This window comes from Lepidochelys olivacea (genome assembly GCF_965140295.1).
Source record: "Lepidochelys olivacea isolate rLepOli2 genome assembly, chromosome: 6".
Taxonomy (NCBI): Eukaryota; Metazoa; Chordata; order Testudines; family Cheloniidae; genus Lepidochelys; species Lepidochelys olivacea.
The window spans coordinates 79,110,156-79,127,775 of NC_140416.1; the positions used below are offsets into that span (position 1 = coordinate 79,110,156).

General features: G+C 38.8%; 1 protein-coding gene across 1 annotated transcript in view; it reads left to right on the forward strand.

Annotated features, from left to right (window-relative positions):
- Window positions 1-17,620, forward strand: part of SCFD1 (sec1 family domain containing 1) — a 129,432-nt gene that overhangs the window by 81,641 nt on the left and 30,171 nt on the right. Inside the window, exons 18-20 of the mRNA XM_084631464.1 lie at window positions 228-290; window positions 4,009-4,084; window positions 14,372-14,425. Coding sequence (XP_084487590.1) covers window positions 228-290; window positions 4,009-4,084; window positions 14,372-14,425 — 193 coding nt within the window. The remainder of the gene's footprint in view (window positions 1-227; window positions 291-4,008; window positions 4,085-14,371; window positions 14,426-17,620) is intronic.

Genomic DNA, 17,620 nt, shown 5'->3' on the forward strand with positions numbered 1-17,620 from the left:
CTTGAGAATGGCAAAAGCTATTATGAAAGGGATGCATTCAGTTTTTAATAAAAGGAGAGAGATGTTTGTAATTTGCTCAATTATCCAATGACAGATTTTAGAGGCAGAGCCATTTCCATTCTCAGATGGCCAGGAGGTCTTCCACAATGGTCTTCATAGAAAGAGAAGATGTAGTAGTATAACGGTGAAAACAAATTCAGCACTTGATTATAACATTTCTTTAATAGGGCTTTTGCCAAGATGGCTTCAGCTCCTACCAGCTATGGAAATGCTACAGCTAAACCATTGGGGTAAGTTTTTTAATTCATTTACCAAAATTCCTAGTAAATCTTGTATTATTTATTAATTTATTTTATAAGCACTGAGAGCATTCAGTAATAAATAACCTTTAAAATGACTGTTTTTTATTAGATTCCACATAATAAAGCTGAAACTACAGTTGAAATAAATTTAGCTATGTGTAGTTTAAAAAAAAATGAGCTCAATCTTTTAGTTCTCCTTTGAGTGATGGTTCCTATTGTATTTCAGCATGGGTGTACGCATGTACCCCGAGCCAAAGAATTTGAAATTAGCGTCTGTTGTTCTGCGCATGCGCCCTGGTTTACCTTGTACCTCCGCCGGAGGGGATAAAGAGCTAGGCAAAACGACTTTCTCTCCGGTTCCTTCTCACTGCTGCATGGTCTGGGTTGGAACTTCCAGTTCTTCATAGCTTTGGCTTCATCTTACAAAATGAGATTGAGTTTTGTACATAGTTTTAACATCTTGTACAGTTTTTACAGATTGCAATTTGCTATTTTATAGACTTCTTACAGTTTACATTTAGTCTTTTCGGGGGACACCCCTCCTCCCCGGCGTACCCCCTTCAAGTACCAGCCTATGCCCAGGACTCCATGCTTCAAACTGTGCTTCCTGCCCAATATCCTTCTCAGTCAGCGACGCCCACCAGCATTGCCTGTCCTGCTTTGGGGAAGTCTACATCACAGCAAGATGCAGTATCTGCCAATTGTTCCCCAGCCATATCCGAGAAGAGAAGGAACTTTGTCTCCAGAAATACCTCATGGAGAAGGTCATGAGGCCTCAATTGGACCCAGACCAGGGACACGCCTCTCCCCTCATACATCAGCCTGATTCAGCAAGGAGTGTGCCTTCTACTGTGAAGTCTGACCCTGGTGCAGGAGAACCTGCCCCCACAGACCCGCTAGGGGGATCTCGGTAAGAATCCAGGAAACACTCTCATAAGCATGAGACTAATTCTTCCTCTAAATCCACTTCAAGGAAGTCAGATTAGGCTCTGAGCACACCCATCAGCTCAGAGCCCTGAAAACTTAGGATGTACTAAGTCCCAGAGTCATGACGAGAAAGCCCATAAGCATTGGGCTACATCAGTAATGAACCATCAATACCATCATTGTCAGTACCTCCCAAACCCCGGGATCTGCCAGCACCAACAAAGACCAATCATCGTGAGTTTCACCTAACCACAGCACCTTCTGCCTTGGTAGCTACACAGTCTGCCCCAGCTCCAATGGCTTGAACAAGTAAAATCCCTTTCACACCCGGGAGATCTGAATCTGTTGCAACTCCACAGGACATTTTCACTTTCCCAGATCTGGAATTCCCTCCTTCATTGGGCCCCTCCATCTCCAGAGAGATAACACCATCTCCTTGTGTACAGAAGCAGTCAGCTTATAGAGCTGGTGTGTGAGCTGTTGAATCACCTATCAGCAGCCTACCTTCCGGGGAAGCAAAATGTGCTTCCAGGCTCCATCACAGACATTTTGCAGTCAACCATGGGTGGGAGCACCACAACTTGGTCCTGCACAATATTTTCGCTCTATGGGAACCCCAACCAGGGATCTCTTTGCCACTCAGATGAAGAGAAAATGCATAACATATAGCTCCAGAGGGGCCACGGTCACCACTCCCAGGGTGATGCTCTGCTGCTTCCCTGGTCGGACTAGTTTAACTATGCCTTCCCTCCACTACAGCTCCTGCCATGAGTTCTACACAAATCTGGCAGCACAGGGCCTGGGTCATCCTGATCACCTCCTACTGGCCCAGACAGTTTTGGTGTCCCAACCTCCTATTAATGGCATCCCGACTACCAGTCATCTTCCCAATGTTTGCCGAGCTCCTGACCCAGTGGAACACCAGGATCAAGCACCCTGGTCTGCATTTGCTCCACCTCTCAGGGCTTGATATTTGGTTGGGCGTCATCCTTAGGATGTTCATGCTCCACAGCTGTGCGAGACATCCTTTCTTATAGTAGGAAGGACTCTACTAGAAGTTGTTACCTTGCTAAATGGAGGTGCTTTTCTTCTTGGCACATCAAAATAGCATTCTCCTAGAAACTGCAGATAATCCTCTCATCTTGGATTATATCCTTTCTCTGAAGATATCAGGCCTGTCCATTAGCTCCTTGCAAGTCCACTTGGCAGCAATCAGTGCATACTATCCACTTTCTCAGGGCTACTCGATCTTCACACATCCAGTGACCACTAGATTCTGGAAATGCCTAATCAGAACCTTCGCGCCTGTTCAGAAGCCTGCTCCCTAGTGGAACCTGAACCTTGTTCTCTCTGTACTTACAAGTCCCCCCTTTGAATCTTTAGTTTCTTGCTCCATGTCTTTCCTTTCCATGAAGGTCACTTTCCCCGTAGCCATTACCTCAGCTAGAAGGTTTGGCGAGCTTGGATCGGTGATGGCATATCCTCCTTACACTATATTCCATAAGGATAAGGATTCTTTGCATCTATACCCCAAATTCACACCCAATCGATTCACTTACCTGTGTTCTCCCAAAACTGCATGCTTCCTCAGAGGAATGAAGACTCCATTCCCTCAATATTTGGTGGGCCTTGGTCTTTTACCTGTAAAGAACAAAACCAATCAGGAAGTCCCTGAGACTATTCGTCACTATAACAGAAAGAATCAGGGGGCATGCCATCGCCACTCGGAGAGTCTCCAAATGGCTCTCTGGCTGCATTCTACTCCGCTATCAGCTGTCCCAGGGGGTAAAAGCTCATTTCACAAGAGCACAAGCAACAACTATGGCATCACTTCAGGAGGTGCCTCTCCTTGATACCTGTAAAGCGGTCATGTGGAGCTTTGCTCACATGTCTGTAAGACATTATACCTCGGTGCAGGACTCCTCTGCTGATGCTTCCTTTGGGGAAGCAGTCCTCCACTCAGCTCTACCATCTAGACACTAAAAATCATGGACTGAATGGAGATACTGGATTTATGGCCAGTCCATGATTTTTAGTGTCTAGCAGACTTATGAATTTAAGCTCCCAGGCTCATCTTTTGAAAGTGTTTGTGCAGATTTCCTTTAAGGATAACGACTAATAGGTCAGATACAGAGAGATTGCTTTGTAAAAAGTGTTCACCCACAGGGTGAACAGAGACACTGAATTTGTGGCTTATTACAACAATCTGTAACGTACCTCGAACTTATCCTTGTCATTGAGTCATATCAGCCGATTATTTTTATTTGTTTGTTTTATTTATTATTTATTTATTTATTGTGGTACCTTGGGGGACCCAGTCATGGATCAGGGTCTCTCTGTGCTAGATGCTGCTCACATACATAACAAAAAAGAAGATCCCTGCTCTGAAGAGCTTACAGTCTAAGACAAGATACAGCAGACAGGTGGAGCAAAAGGTAACAATGAGACCAAACTGAACATCATGAAAAGCGATGGTCGCAGCACACTGGCTGTCTAACTATTGTCAAGTTTTTTGTAGAGCACTTGGCAGAGGAGAGCTGTAAGGACAAAGAAGTGGCTTTGGGGATGTGCATATGGAGTAGCATCTGAGAAAACACAAAGTTAATATTAAAAACTGCTGGTTTTGTTCAGTCTGCCAACAAGAAAAAAACTTAATATAATGGTTGAGGGCACAGTTTTACTACAGCATACCATTTTGTTTAATGGATAGCAGGTTAAAATTATATGAAAGTTCTGCAGACTTGTCAAATTCATATATTGTGTTGTCTTTGTTTTTCAGTCTGTTTTCACGTGTTATGAATACGGGCTCACAGTTTGTGATGGAAGGAGTGAAGAATTTGGTATTGAAACAACAAGTGAGTTTAAGAATGGAAAACAACAAATGATATTTTTAGACTGCTTTGATGGCACATTTCAGACAAATATTTGACCATAGTTTATCCATATAATACATTTTATTAAAATGAATGGTGCTAAGGATACAAAATTAAGCATAACAGACCTTCTCTAAGACTTGTTATGCATATAGTATAAATACATTATTTGTTTTTTATATTTCGATTATAGCTTTTAATTTGTAAACAGATTATTTTTCACTGTTGAGAAGCTTATCGTCCATGAATAATATCCTAAATTATCCCTGTGAGGCCCTATGCTCAAGGGGCATTTGCTCCCAAAAAGTGTAATAAATGTCTTAGGTCCACCAGTTCCCTCTGCAAACTAATTTCAACACCATGAAAGGAGTAAATATGCATCTTTAGGTATTTTTTAATAAATACCCATAACCTTCATAAACACAGAATATGTGGACATGTGCTGTTTTTCCTTAGATTATCTCATATTTTGTCAGTAACCATTCCAAAATTATTGAAAGTCTAATACTATTTTGATCCTTCTGTTCATTCACATATCAGGCACTTCTAATTTAGCACATCTAAAATATAAAACAACCTCAGCCTTGAAGAACTGTAGCATGGAAAAGAGTAACAAGTCTAATAATAATACCTAGGTCTTATATAGCAGTTTTCAACAGTAGATCTCAAAGAACTTTATAAAGGAGGTCAAATATCATTATCCATATTTTACAGGTGGAGAAACCGAGTCACACAGAGATGAAATGATTTGTCCAAGGTCACCCAACAGACCAGCAGCAGAGCTGGAAATAGAAGTCAGGTTGTCTCAGTGCCAGTCTAGTGTGCTATCGACTAGGCCACATTGCCTTCTCTTATGACATTTAGCTTCACTTAAGAAAAATATGTCATAGTATAACTCACTTGTAACTCTGCCAATCATGAGTTGTCTCAAAAATATCATCACTCCTTTATACAGTTTATATGTAAATTCAGTCTTGTGGTTGAAATCTTAAACTCAGGTTATGGTTATCATAAGTTAAAAGTCAACTCCTGGGGGGATTTAGATTGGCTAAATTGTTATAGGAAACATTCATTTGAATTTCCTGAACATTGTATGATGAAAATAGAAAAGGAGTACTTGTGGCACCTTAGAGACTAACCAGTTTATTTGAGCTACAGCTCACTTCATCGGCTGTAGCTCACGAAAGCTTATGCTCAAATAAATTGGTTAGTCTCTAAGGTGCCACAAGTACTCCTTTTCTTTTTGCGAATACAGACTAACACGGCTGTTACTCTGAAACCTATGATGAAAATGTTGCAGTAATGCCATTAAAATGATGGGCCATAGAAGAATGAATGGAATAAACAGATTTTAATACATTGAATTTCTCATTTATTTTTGTTTTAAATAGCCTTGGTTCTGCAACCTAAGAACTAAATAAAATTAAAACTTTTTTTTTCCAAATAGAAGGTCTTAGTATAGGCTGATCTAGTAGCTGAGCAAAAGCCAAAAGAAAAAAAAATCAATTTGATTTTTCTTCTGATCTTAAGTATTTTTTCACTCTATTGCTTTATGATCAGAATATCTTTTGTGCATCAAAAATATTAACTGTCACAAAAAGCTTTTTAACTGGTTTCCATAGCTTTTATAAGGCAATTTGTGAGGCTAATTCTACAGGAATATGATTGTGAATAGAGGTTATGCATTAGATTATACAGTTAGGATCAGTAAGACATAATGAAATATTTATAAGTTAAGAAAATAATTTAAAAGTGCTGCTTTTACATTGTTTGCCAAAGACCTGTTTAAAACATTTATTTCTTGCAACAATGTCTAATAGTGATATTTCATATGAGACCCACTGTGACTGACTCTTGTTGAGGGAAATTACAAAAGCTTTTACACATACCTGGCTTTAAAACCTAATAGCTTAGTTGACAACAAGTTGAAACAGAACTTACTGTCTGACTTTTTTGTTTTGGAGATTCATTGACTGATTGAGAAGCTGTAAAATGCAGGTTTATAAGGTTTCTGATCTGGCTTTTAACTCTTGTGCCCAGTATTGTATATGTTAAGACTCCTTGGGATAGCCAAATAAGATGCCTTTTTGCATGATTTTTAAGCATGCTGCAAGGTTGTTTTTTTTTTGTGGGGGGGGGGCATTTGTTTTAATGTTAGCCTTTTTTTTTCTGGGGCAGCACTCAGGCAGGGGTTTATGTTCTTTTTTGTTCAACATCTTTTTCAATTTAATTGGTATCTAACTTATACTTTGGAATTTCCTTTTCTGATGTATATTCTTTCAGCAAGACATTGTCAATTCAGTCATTATCTAAATTCTCCTCAAGCTTATTGTAACTCTTGCTCAGGCCCTCATCCTGATTACTACAACCGCTTCTCCCTTACAACCACATCACTACCCTCCAGTCTACCCAAACAAAGTTGCTAAGATCATTTTCCTTGTCTATGATTTTGACAACATTGCTTCCCTTTTAGAATTCCAACACTGGCTTTCATTCTTCCACCAAATCAAATTCATGCTTCTTGTCCTAACCTTCAAAGCATTCCATTCTATTTAGGGTCTTATATCCTGATCATCACAATAGTATCTGCACACCCTTGAATTCTGCCCCATACTTTTTCATTCCTGTTTTTGTATTATGCTTCTTTCTCATACCCCAACTTCTTGCTCCATCAGTGATGCCAGCCCTGTCTGCACCTCCCATAAACATCTCCACACTTACTTCCATATGCCCCTTTTGCATGGAAAGCTCCATGATATAATCTATACAGCTGCTTACCATATACTCTTTCAAATCCCTCATTTCTGCTGTGATGTCCAGTTATAGCTAGGCAGGTGATAAGCTGTGACTGTCCCTCTTCCCTTTCCTTCCTTTTCCTGCTCCCTTACTCCTATTAACTTCCCCATTCCTGCCATTCCCTCCACCTCCACTTCCAATTTAAAAAATTGAAAAGTAAAATAAAAACAACAAAACATAACTAACGAAGCTATGCCAATTCATCAACATATATGTGTGTTTTGGGGTGTTCTAGATTGAGGGCCCACCAGGGCAGGCATGATCTCGTACTTGTGTCCAGAGAGTTCCCAGTGCAGTGGGGATTGGACAATTATATTAAACATAATATAAATGTTTACTAATAATTATCACCCTTGAACTGACCTGTAAGGCTATTGTCCTTTCTTCCCTCAGTTCTCTACTCGAAACCTATTTCTGCCACAACACATACGAGAAATCAGCCACTTGGAATGAATAGGACCAGGGGCAGTTGGTTGATATTTAAATAATTGTAAAACAAAAAAAAGTAAAATAACAAATGAGTGGGGGTTTTTTAATCTCTGGCTGCAACTGCCATAGATTGTGTATATTTGCCTCCCTTTATCCCAAGATTAATATGCTACTTGCCTTCTTAGACTGCAGGTTCTTAAGAGCAGGCCCTCATGTCTATCTTCATTTGCACTAATCCTGGCACCTGATTTTGACCACAACTTCTGGATACTACTGGATTATAAATATTAAATAATAATAACGAAAAGTCCACTTTTACTTACGGTGTTCAAGATAAGACTATGGGTTAAGGCTGCTAAAAGTAAAATACAAGATTTAATTCATCAGTACTATTCAGTGGTGAAAAATTAGCTTCACAAACAATTTAAGCACAACAAGTGTAAATGTAATCAAATGTAAACATGAGTTAATAAAATTACCTCACTTAACAGTTACAGTTAACTTTGAAGGCTGGCTAGTGTCATAAGCAGAAATTTCATTACAACTTTAGTGTTAACATCTTTAGTGCCAGTTAAATAACATTCAGCTAAAATAACACAAAAAATTCACGTAAGGTTAATGTAAGGAAAGTGAATAATTAAGTCTTTTATTCTCAAACTTCTTTTATACTGGGTACTTATAAAAATTAATACTTGTGTTATGTTTCTAATTCACGTAAAACAAAGAATAATAGAAAATAATATAAATAAGAAATAATATCCTTTCCTTTCATAACTGAATAAGACATACAAATGTTACCAATCATTTCACTTTTCTAGATGTGTGCTTTTAAAACATAAATCAAAGTATATGGTGATAGTAAAATTAACATTTTGCTTGTTCCTGTCATCATTCATATCTATTCTTTTAAAAAGAAGTCACTTTTATTGAAGTTATATTAGTATAGTTAGGTTATTTTCTATTTGTTTAATCATTGTATTTTTCCTGTTTAATTTTAATACTTTTTTAAAACAAAAGTGTCCGAAGAACTAGAAAACAATAATACCTTTGTAAATGCTAACCAGTTGCCTTCTAGTTGATGGTGATATTGTATATTTTTACCCCATTAAGGAATTTGAAAAGAAGCAGTTTTTCCATATAAATTTCAACTTGCTAATTAGTAGTCAATTTTACATTTTTGGTACTAGTTTTATATTTATGTAAAATTTAACTTCAGATATTTTTATCTGAAACTCATAATGATGCATATATAATAAAAACAAACCAGGGTTAAAATTAAGAAAATGAGAAAAGGTTATACAAATAGTTAGAGAGGAACAGAAAGATTTGGTAAGGTGCTAAAAGCAAAACAAAAACAAAAAAAACCCGCAGAAAATCAGTGGCAAAGCTGGGAACAGAACCCAGATATCAAGACCCCTGTTATAACCACTTTAGATTTCTTTTATCCCAACTGTAGGGTGCTGGAACAATTTTGATAGTGGGGATGCTGATAGCCATTTACAAAACTGTAAACCCTGTATATGATGGAAACCACTTGAAACCTAGTTCCAGCACCTATAATCCCAAACATTTCCCTCAGAGTTTGAGGAATTTGAGTGTTGTCAAACGATCTTATTTAAGTTACATCAAAATCAAACATTTTCATGTGAGTTATGCAGAATACATCTCCTCGCAGAGAGAAAGCACCCTAAACTCAATTTAAGTCTTTTACCTCCTTATGTTTGTTTTCTATCAGGATCCTTATCAATCCATTCCAACTCTGTTGGCTCTTTTTCTTTCTCCCTCAAACATTTTTCTACCATTCCTTCCTCATTCTAGTGGGGAAGCTATCCAGCTATTTATATGGCCCCCTCATAGTTTTAATCATAGAATCATAGCACTGGAGAAGTCATCTAGTTCAATCCCCTGCACTCATGGTGGGACTAAGTATTATCTAGACCATCCCTGACAAGTGTTTCTCTAACCTGTTCTTAAAAATCTCCAGTGATGGAGATTCCACAGTCTCCCTAGGCAATTTATTCCAGTGCTTAACCACCCTGACAGGAAGTTTTTCCTAATAGCCAACCTAAACCTCCCTTGCTGCAGTTTAAGCCCTTGCTTCTTGTCCTGTCCTAAGAGTTTAAGAAGAACAATTTTTCTCCCTCCTCCTTGTAATGACTTTTTATGTACTTGAAAACTGTTATGTTCCCTCTCAGTCTTCTTTTTTGCAGACTAAACAAACCCAGTTTTTTCAATCTTCCCTCATAGGTCTTGTTTTCTCGACCTCTAATAATTTTTGTTGCTCTTCTCTGGACTTTCTCCAATTTCTCCCCATCTTTCCTGAAATGTAGTGCCCAGAACTAGACACAATACTCTAGTTGAGGCCTAATTAGCGCAGAGTAGAGTAGAAGAATTTCTTCTCGTGTCTTGCTTACAACACTCCTACTAATATATCCCAGAATGATGTTTGGTTTTTTGTTTGGTTTTTTTTGCAACAGTATTACACTGTTGACTCTTATTTAGCACATGGTCCACTATGATCCTCAGATCCCTTTCCGCAGTACTCCTTCCTAGGCAGTCATTTCCCATTTTGTACATGTGCAACTGATTATTCCTTCCTAAATGGAGTATTTTGCATTTGTGCTTATTGAATTTCATCCTATTTACTTCAGACCATTTCACCAGTTTGTCCAGATCATTTTGAATTATAATCCTGTCCTCCAAAGCACTTACTACCCCTCCCATCTTAGTATCATTCGCAGACTTTATAAGTTTAGTTTCTATACCATTATCTAAATCATTGATGAAGATGTTGAACAGAACTGAACCCAGAACTGATCCCTGTGGGACCCTACTCGTTATGCCCTTGAAGCACTAATAACTGCTCTTTGGGAACGGTTTTCCAGTTATGCATCCACCCTATAGTAGCTCCATCTACGTTGCATTTCCCTAGTTTGTTTATGAGAAGGTCATGTGAGACAGTTTCAAAAGGAAAAGGAGTACTTGTGGCACCTTAGAGACTAACCAATTTATTTGAGCATAAGCTTTCGTGAGCTACAGCTCACTTCATGAGTGAGCTGTAGCTCACGAAAGCTTATGCTCAAATAAATTGGTTAGTCTCTAAGGTGCCACAAGTACTCCTTTTCTTTTTGCGAATACAGACTAACACGGCTGTTACTCTGAAACCTGTCAGTATCAAAAGCTTTACTAAAGTCAAGATATACCACGTCTGCTGCTTCCCCCCATCCACAAGGCTTGTCACCCTATCAAAGAAAGCTATCAGGTTGGTTTGACATGATTTATTCTTGACAAATCCATGCTGACTGTTACTTATCACCTTACTATCTTCTAGATGTTTGCAAATTGATTACTTAATTATTTTCCGGGTACAGAAGTTAAGCTGACTAGTCTGTAATTCCCCAAGTTGTCCTTATTTCCCTTTTTATAGATTGGCACTATATTTGCCCTTTTCCAGTCTTCTGGAATCTCTCCCGTCTTCCATGACATTTCAAAGATAATCGCTAATGACTCAGATATCTCCTCAGTTAGCTCCTTGAGTATTCTAGGATGCATTTCATCAGGCACTGGTGACTTGAAAAATCTAACTTTTCTAAGTAATTTTTGACTTGTTCTTTCCCTATTTTAGCCTCTGATCCTACCTCATTTTCACTGGTATTTACTATGTTAGACATCCAATCGCCACCAACCTTCTTGGTGAAAACCGAAACAAAGTCATTAAGCACCTAATGTATTTATCTTCACAACTTCCCTGTGGGGTAGGGAAGTGCTATTATCCCCATTTTCTGGATGAGGAAGTGAGGTACAGAGAAGCTAAGTGACACACAGCATCACACAGGAGTCTCTAGTGGAGCAGGGAATTGAATCCAGGTTTTCAAAGTCGTAGGCTAGTGCCCTAGCCATTGGACTGTCCTTCCTCTCTGACCTTCCTTCTCTCAGCAAATCTCCAAGGGGAATTATTGCCTCCTTTCCAGCACAATATCTTTGGATGCATTTAGTTTGGTTTTTCACCCTTTAACAGTACAAGGCTACATTTTTGTGCTTGTTTTACCATATTCCTAGCCTTTTAATCTTAGTTTGTCTTTTTTATGTTGTTGTTCATTTACAGAGCAAGCATCTAGCATCTCCAGATTTCCCATCTCCTACTTAAAATCTTACCACTTTGTTCACATCTTTTTCATGCCTTCAGATCAGTGGTTCTCCAAATTTTGAGGTTCATGATAAAAAATGAGTTAAAACAATCTGGAAAGAACCTTGTTGCTATCTTTAACCTTGAGACTCACTGTTTTCCTGATGCTATAACATTGTAGTGATGAATGGTCTCAAACTGCATTCTATTTAGCTTAAAGAAAAAATCTTTTGTCCTGTGTCACTTGCTCCTGGCTTTCTCATTGCCTCTTCTGTTTCATTTGTTATACTTCAGTTTTATGGATTAGTGAGCAGAATGCAGATGAGGCAATCAAAATTGTATGATAAAGTGCAGAACCATGTGGTACATTTTATATGGCACATATATATTGCCACCTGTAGGTGGTGTGTTTATGGCAAATTAGGAGTACAAAAAGTAGGTACAGCTAAAACTTGAATTATAAGGCATATTTAATATTGAATGGATAAAGATCATAGATTTCACTGAGAATCCCATCCTACATTGTTGAGTTGGCTTTTCATTTGGGTATATTGTACTGTAATAATAATAATTAAAAAAAAAACAAAAAAAACTCCTCTGGCTTTCACTGAGAGCTTTTCACTTGATACGGTAAAGACAATGAAGCAGTAGCAGAGTAATAGTAAAAAGTTCAGTAGATTGCTTTTTAACAAATGACTTAGATAAAAAATTAATATTTGAATAAACACACACAGCTCATTATATATTGCACTGATATTGAAATAGAATTAGGACCAAAGATAATGGTCTATCAAGAGAATTTGGGGGATTTTATTTTGCAGGCTGATTTCTTAGCTAATCCCAGGCAAATAGAATTAAAGCTACTCAGTTGAGTTCTGCTCAAGGCTTATATTTGTGTTGGCCATTAGAAAAGAACTTTGTAAATACACTTGGATATCAGATCCTTCAGCTGGCTGAACACATTTCCTGAAATTCAACTAGTTTGGCTTACAGGAGAAGCTCAACAGCAGCACGCATTCTATAAAAGTGTTAACCATTTATTGTATCAGCATTGTCTTCACTTGGTTGTTATATCTTCTGCCAGTGTTGCAAATTTACATGGAACTTCTGTTTGCTCTTTATGCAGAGAACATCTGTGGCATGAATGATGAAAGAACCTGATATTAACAAATAAATGTCTTTCATAAACTTGATAGTATATTTTGTTAACTTTTGTAATTCCTAACAGAAAATTTTGGCCTTTTCCTTGTCCCGTGGCTATACTAAGGTGGCAGGTGAGGATTTGTCTGTCATGAGGAGATGCTCTGTTCCACTGTCTCCCAGCCTCCTTAACCCCATGGAGCAGGGATGCAACCAGAGGAGGGGAGGAGGAAGGCAAGGAGACGCCAACTGGAGATGAGGGGTGTAATAACATCCCTGTTGGCATGACGGAATGGCAGCCGGTTCAAATTTGAGTGGTGTTGCAAACCTTTGCACCAGGTCTGAAAGCCACTTGTTCAAATTTTGCCTGGCCATACCTCTATCATGACAGAGGGGGAACCAGGCTAAATTTGAATGTCACTGCAACCTCATGCACCTGCTTGGTGTGCGTCCCACCCCCCACTCTTATACTCCTTTCAGCACCTATGGACATTGGGCACCCCCAGGGAGAAGCAGACCAGGGGGCACCAGGAGGGTGGGAGGACTGGATGCAGGCTTTTGGTGCTTCCTGGGGCAACAGAGATCTAGAAAGAGTATAGGGTCTGGGGCTCTCAGAACTGCCTGACCCCTAGTGGGTAGGGTGCTCTTCAACATGACCACCTATCTGGGTAAGAGCTTGGGGCTGGGTACTGGGCAATGTGTGGGGAAGAGTGAGAGGCAGCAGGAGGGAGCTGGGTGCAGTGGGGAGAGCACAGTTTTGCTTGCAGAGGCATCATGAGAGAGTTCAGACCGGGGAATGGGGAAGTGGCAGGGGAGAGCTCAGGGCTGGGTGCAGGTGCAGTAGAGGGAGAGCTCTGGGCCCCCTCCTCAGGAAAATTCTGGTTGCACCAGATTGGAGGGGGGTTGTTGCCATCCTCGACCCTCATATCAATCTCTAGGGACTGTTACAAGCCAAAATAAGCTAGGATTGTCCTAAACCGTGCAGTGGATAGAACAGGCCCTAGGATTCAGAAGTTGTAAATGGCTCCTTTGTGTCTCCTGCCTCAGCTTACTGAGTGCAGCTAAGGATTCAGCCACAATCTTTGGAAAAAAGAATTGCTGTATGTCTAAAGAAGCAAACTGCAGATTTTTTAAACAAATCAAGTTTTTAAAGCATGTCCTTGCACTGCTTGAAAACTGCTAAATAAGACCAACCTCACTAGGCCTATGGTATGGCAAACCATTTCAAGCATGTGGTACATGTACTTGCGTAATTGTTATGATTTGGGTGGTGGGGGTTGTGAAATACATTGAAATTTAAATCTGTTGTTTTCTGGAGGCAGCTGCTTATTTGACCAGGGAAGAATAGCAAAAGAAAGGGAAGGAGCATGTTTCTCAAATGTAGTCTTGCTCTGGGAGATGCACTGTGCTCTTCCATGGAGATTTTAGTATAGTTCTTCATTGTTTCATTTTATTTTAATATAAAATAAGTCATTTATATGGCAAGTATATGGTTACTATTTAAAAAGCAATTTTACCTACTCCTTTTAAAAAATCATTGGTATTTTATTTGTTACTTTAAAATTTCTGGACCTATTAACTATTCTGTACAGAAAATAACCTAGAACAGTTATTTTCCCTGCAGAACATTACAGTAAAGCAGCTCAAAGTAACAAATTTGAGTGTGCTATAAATTACAAAATTCAACAGTCCATATAATATAGTTGGGCTGCAGAACAGCTTCTGCGTATTTCTTAGTAAATATTTTTGCAACTCAAGTTTCAAATTCTCTTCCACAGAATCTGCCAGTCACACGTATCCTCGACAACCTTATGGAGATGAAGTCAAATCCTGTGAGTATAATTATATTCATTTTAGGCAGAGAGAAATGGAAAACCAGATCTTTTCAATTGTGGTACACATAATATGGCTGCCACGCTGTTGTTAATGTAGTAACAATTAATTCTGGTCTCCCTGTATTTTGATTTAAACTATAACAGTTTTCACAGTTATTGTATTATTTCTATAGGGGTCCCGAGTCAAAAATAATTTGATCACATTCAGTAGTTTATGATGTATTTAAAGACTGTATTACAATGCATCTTCATAAGGGATCCAAATTAAGGTTTCACAGGTAACTTTAATTCTGGCATTTGCTAACTTTTGAGTGCTTGATTTTTGCAACCTTAATGTTCTTTACCATAGTTTTTTTGCATGTAATAGTATAACAAACTTTTTTCCATTCATCGATCTAACTGTAACCATATCTACAAATTTGGCAAGTCCAGACTTCTATGTTGCGTTGGTACACAGGTGTCTGGGCCTAAAGCTTCCCCAAATACACACACTGTTACAAGGAAAAGGAAGATGCAGGGGCCCGCTGGGCGGGGGGAGGGGAGAGACAACATATTAACAAGGTGTAAGAGGAAAGGGAAAGAGCCAGATGGTTCACCACCTAACTCCCTTCATCCTTGAAAGAGAGAGTATATTTCTGTGGTTCTATTTCATTCCTTTCCTCTGATGGGGATTGGAATTCCTGACCTTTCCAAGTCTAAGAACAGTGTTCAGGTTAGGACTGCCTCTTTCCTGTTGGAATCCAGTCCAGGCCACCATAGCTTCTTGCCACCAGCAACCCTTTTCTTGATTGGCAGTGGGGATAATTGGAGAGTTTGGGGAAAAGATGACATGATGATGCAATAGACTGGAGGGAAAGGTGATAGAAGGAAGGAATGGAAAAGTAAAGGTAAATATGGAGTGGTTAGAGAGAAGTAAAGAGAGATGCTGAGAGAGACTGAGGTAAAAAAACCAAGGCTGACAATCAAACAAAAATGAAAGGAAGAAAGGGAAGGAGAAAAACATCAAACACGTTCTGTACTGGAAAAAATTAGAACAAACCCATATATGACAATGTTCAAAGGGCAATGCAAGATTTGCCTCTTTGCCTTGCTCTTCCCAGAATGACCCTCGCTACAGAAAATATTTGCTTTAAAAAATTCTATAATCTGGAATCTGCCATTATTGTATATAACGAACATGTGATAGTGTTGTATGATTCAACTTCTAGGTTTTGTCAGCATGAGTTTGACATATCCCCATATTACTCACAAATGCTAATTGAACTTCTGTACCACACCATTCTCTTCTATATATACCACATGTTTTTACAGGCAACTACTTCAGGAAATTCTAGTGTTTTCAAATTTATTTGTATTTCTACTTCTTTTTCTGTCTATAATCCAGGTGGGATTTCATACCGAAAAAGAGAAATAGCCAGAAATACAAATGTAATATCTCACAAAAACCATTGTTCAAGCTGATGAGGAGATATGGGGGATTTCCTTGCCTGTGATAGACTTCATCTCCTCTGGATGTTGCTAAATCATCCTCTCTAAGGATCATCTGAGCAAATTTTTGTAAATTGAATCCACCAGATTCCCCAAAGAACTGTGTGCTTTAAAAAATACAAGGTAGAATATTACTACACCCTTTGCAGGAACTTTATCCCCCTCTATTAGTTAGTTGACACTTTTGGGGATGCTCACAACTGGGCCACTTTCACCCACCATTCCATCTCCACCTCTTGCACAGAGTGGTGAGCTGGGCAAACCCAGGAAAACAACATCATTTTGCTTTTCTGAAGCCCTTCCCCACACCCAAATATCAGTCATGTGGGGATGTGCAGGGAATAACTAAAACAAGTGCCAAGAAATAATTGAACACACAAACTAGCCTGTTGTAAATGTAATTGACTGCTAAATCACAAACAATAAAAACAAATTCTCTGGCTAACACAGTCAATGAAAGAAACCAAGAAAGGAGGTTGTGTCTCAGGAAAGGTATAGGGTGACCTTGTAGTAACTTCTAAAGGCAAGATGCTTCATAGAATATTTCTATAATCTACCAGTAGGTGTCACTCAGAGCATTAAAGTGGAAAACCAAAATTAAGAAATCACAGACAAGTGAGTTAAAACGAAAAATGGAAAGTTTTGAATAAACATTCAGCTTCCTCGGTCTACAAGTTTAAGAACTGGTCTGGAAAAGGTCGCATTTCATATACTTTATTTTTGCTGGCTTGGTATTTTCACATTGTACTGACATGAGAATAGCAAAGATCACTTAGATAATTTCATGTTGACCTCACTAGATCATATTAAAACATGGGGACTATTGATTCAATCCCGTGGAGATTTACATGAGCTGCTTCCATGTTGGAGACTAGGGTTCAGGACCAAAATCAGGAATCCCATTCTCCAAACCAATGGAGACCAGACAAGCCCCAAAAAGCAACTCTTTTAACCTCTATGTGAAAGGCTGCCAGTAGTTTGCTGAACAAGTACTCCCTTTGGGCTGATTAAAAGAGAAGCATGAAGTAGCCTTTGGGGGATGTCATATATCTGGGCTTGCAATAGGAGCATCAATTGTAGAAAAGTAAAACTGTATCTGGAAGGAAAAATTAATGACACATGGAATTACACTAGTGTGACCTTTGTTCATGTTCTAATGCATAGGGTCCTTCCCATCCCCAAAACAGGCAAAAATAGCCACTTCTCCTGCTGGCAAAAGATAAGATACAGAAACGAAAGCTGAAAAGCTGACTTTTTCCACAGAACTTGAGGAAATCTCCATTTAATGCATTGGACTCTTACCTGCTAGGTTCCGTAGTAGATGTGTGAAACATATAAGATATAAATGTCCGTCTTGCATAGAAACTAGATAAAATACTATCTACATAGAAATGATACATTAATCATTGTGAATTATATAGCTACATTCAAATCACATGCTAAATATAAAATGCTACATTAAAGTAATGTGAAATGTAAAAGCTTTTTTACTATCAGTGTCCACAAATATTACTTTGTCAATTGTAATTTTAAATTATTCTGGAATACATTTCAGAGTGCAGTGTTTTTTTTGCCATGTGGACTTTCAGAACTCTGCCGAGCAAAACAGATATAGAGTTCTCTTAAATCCTCCTCAAATATGGTATTGTGTGTTTCTCAAATACTCTCCTCCCTGCTGATTGTCCTCTCCCAAAGGGACAGCTA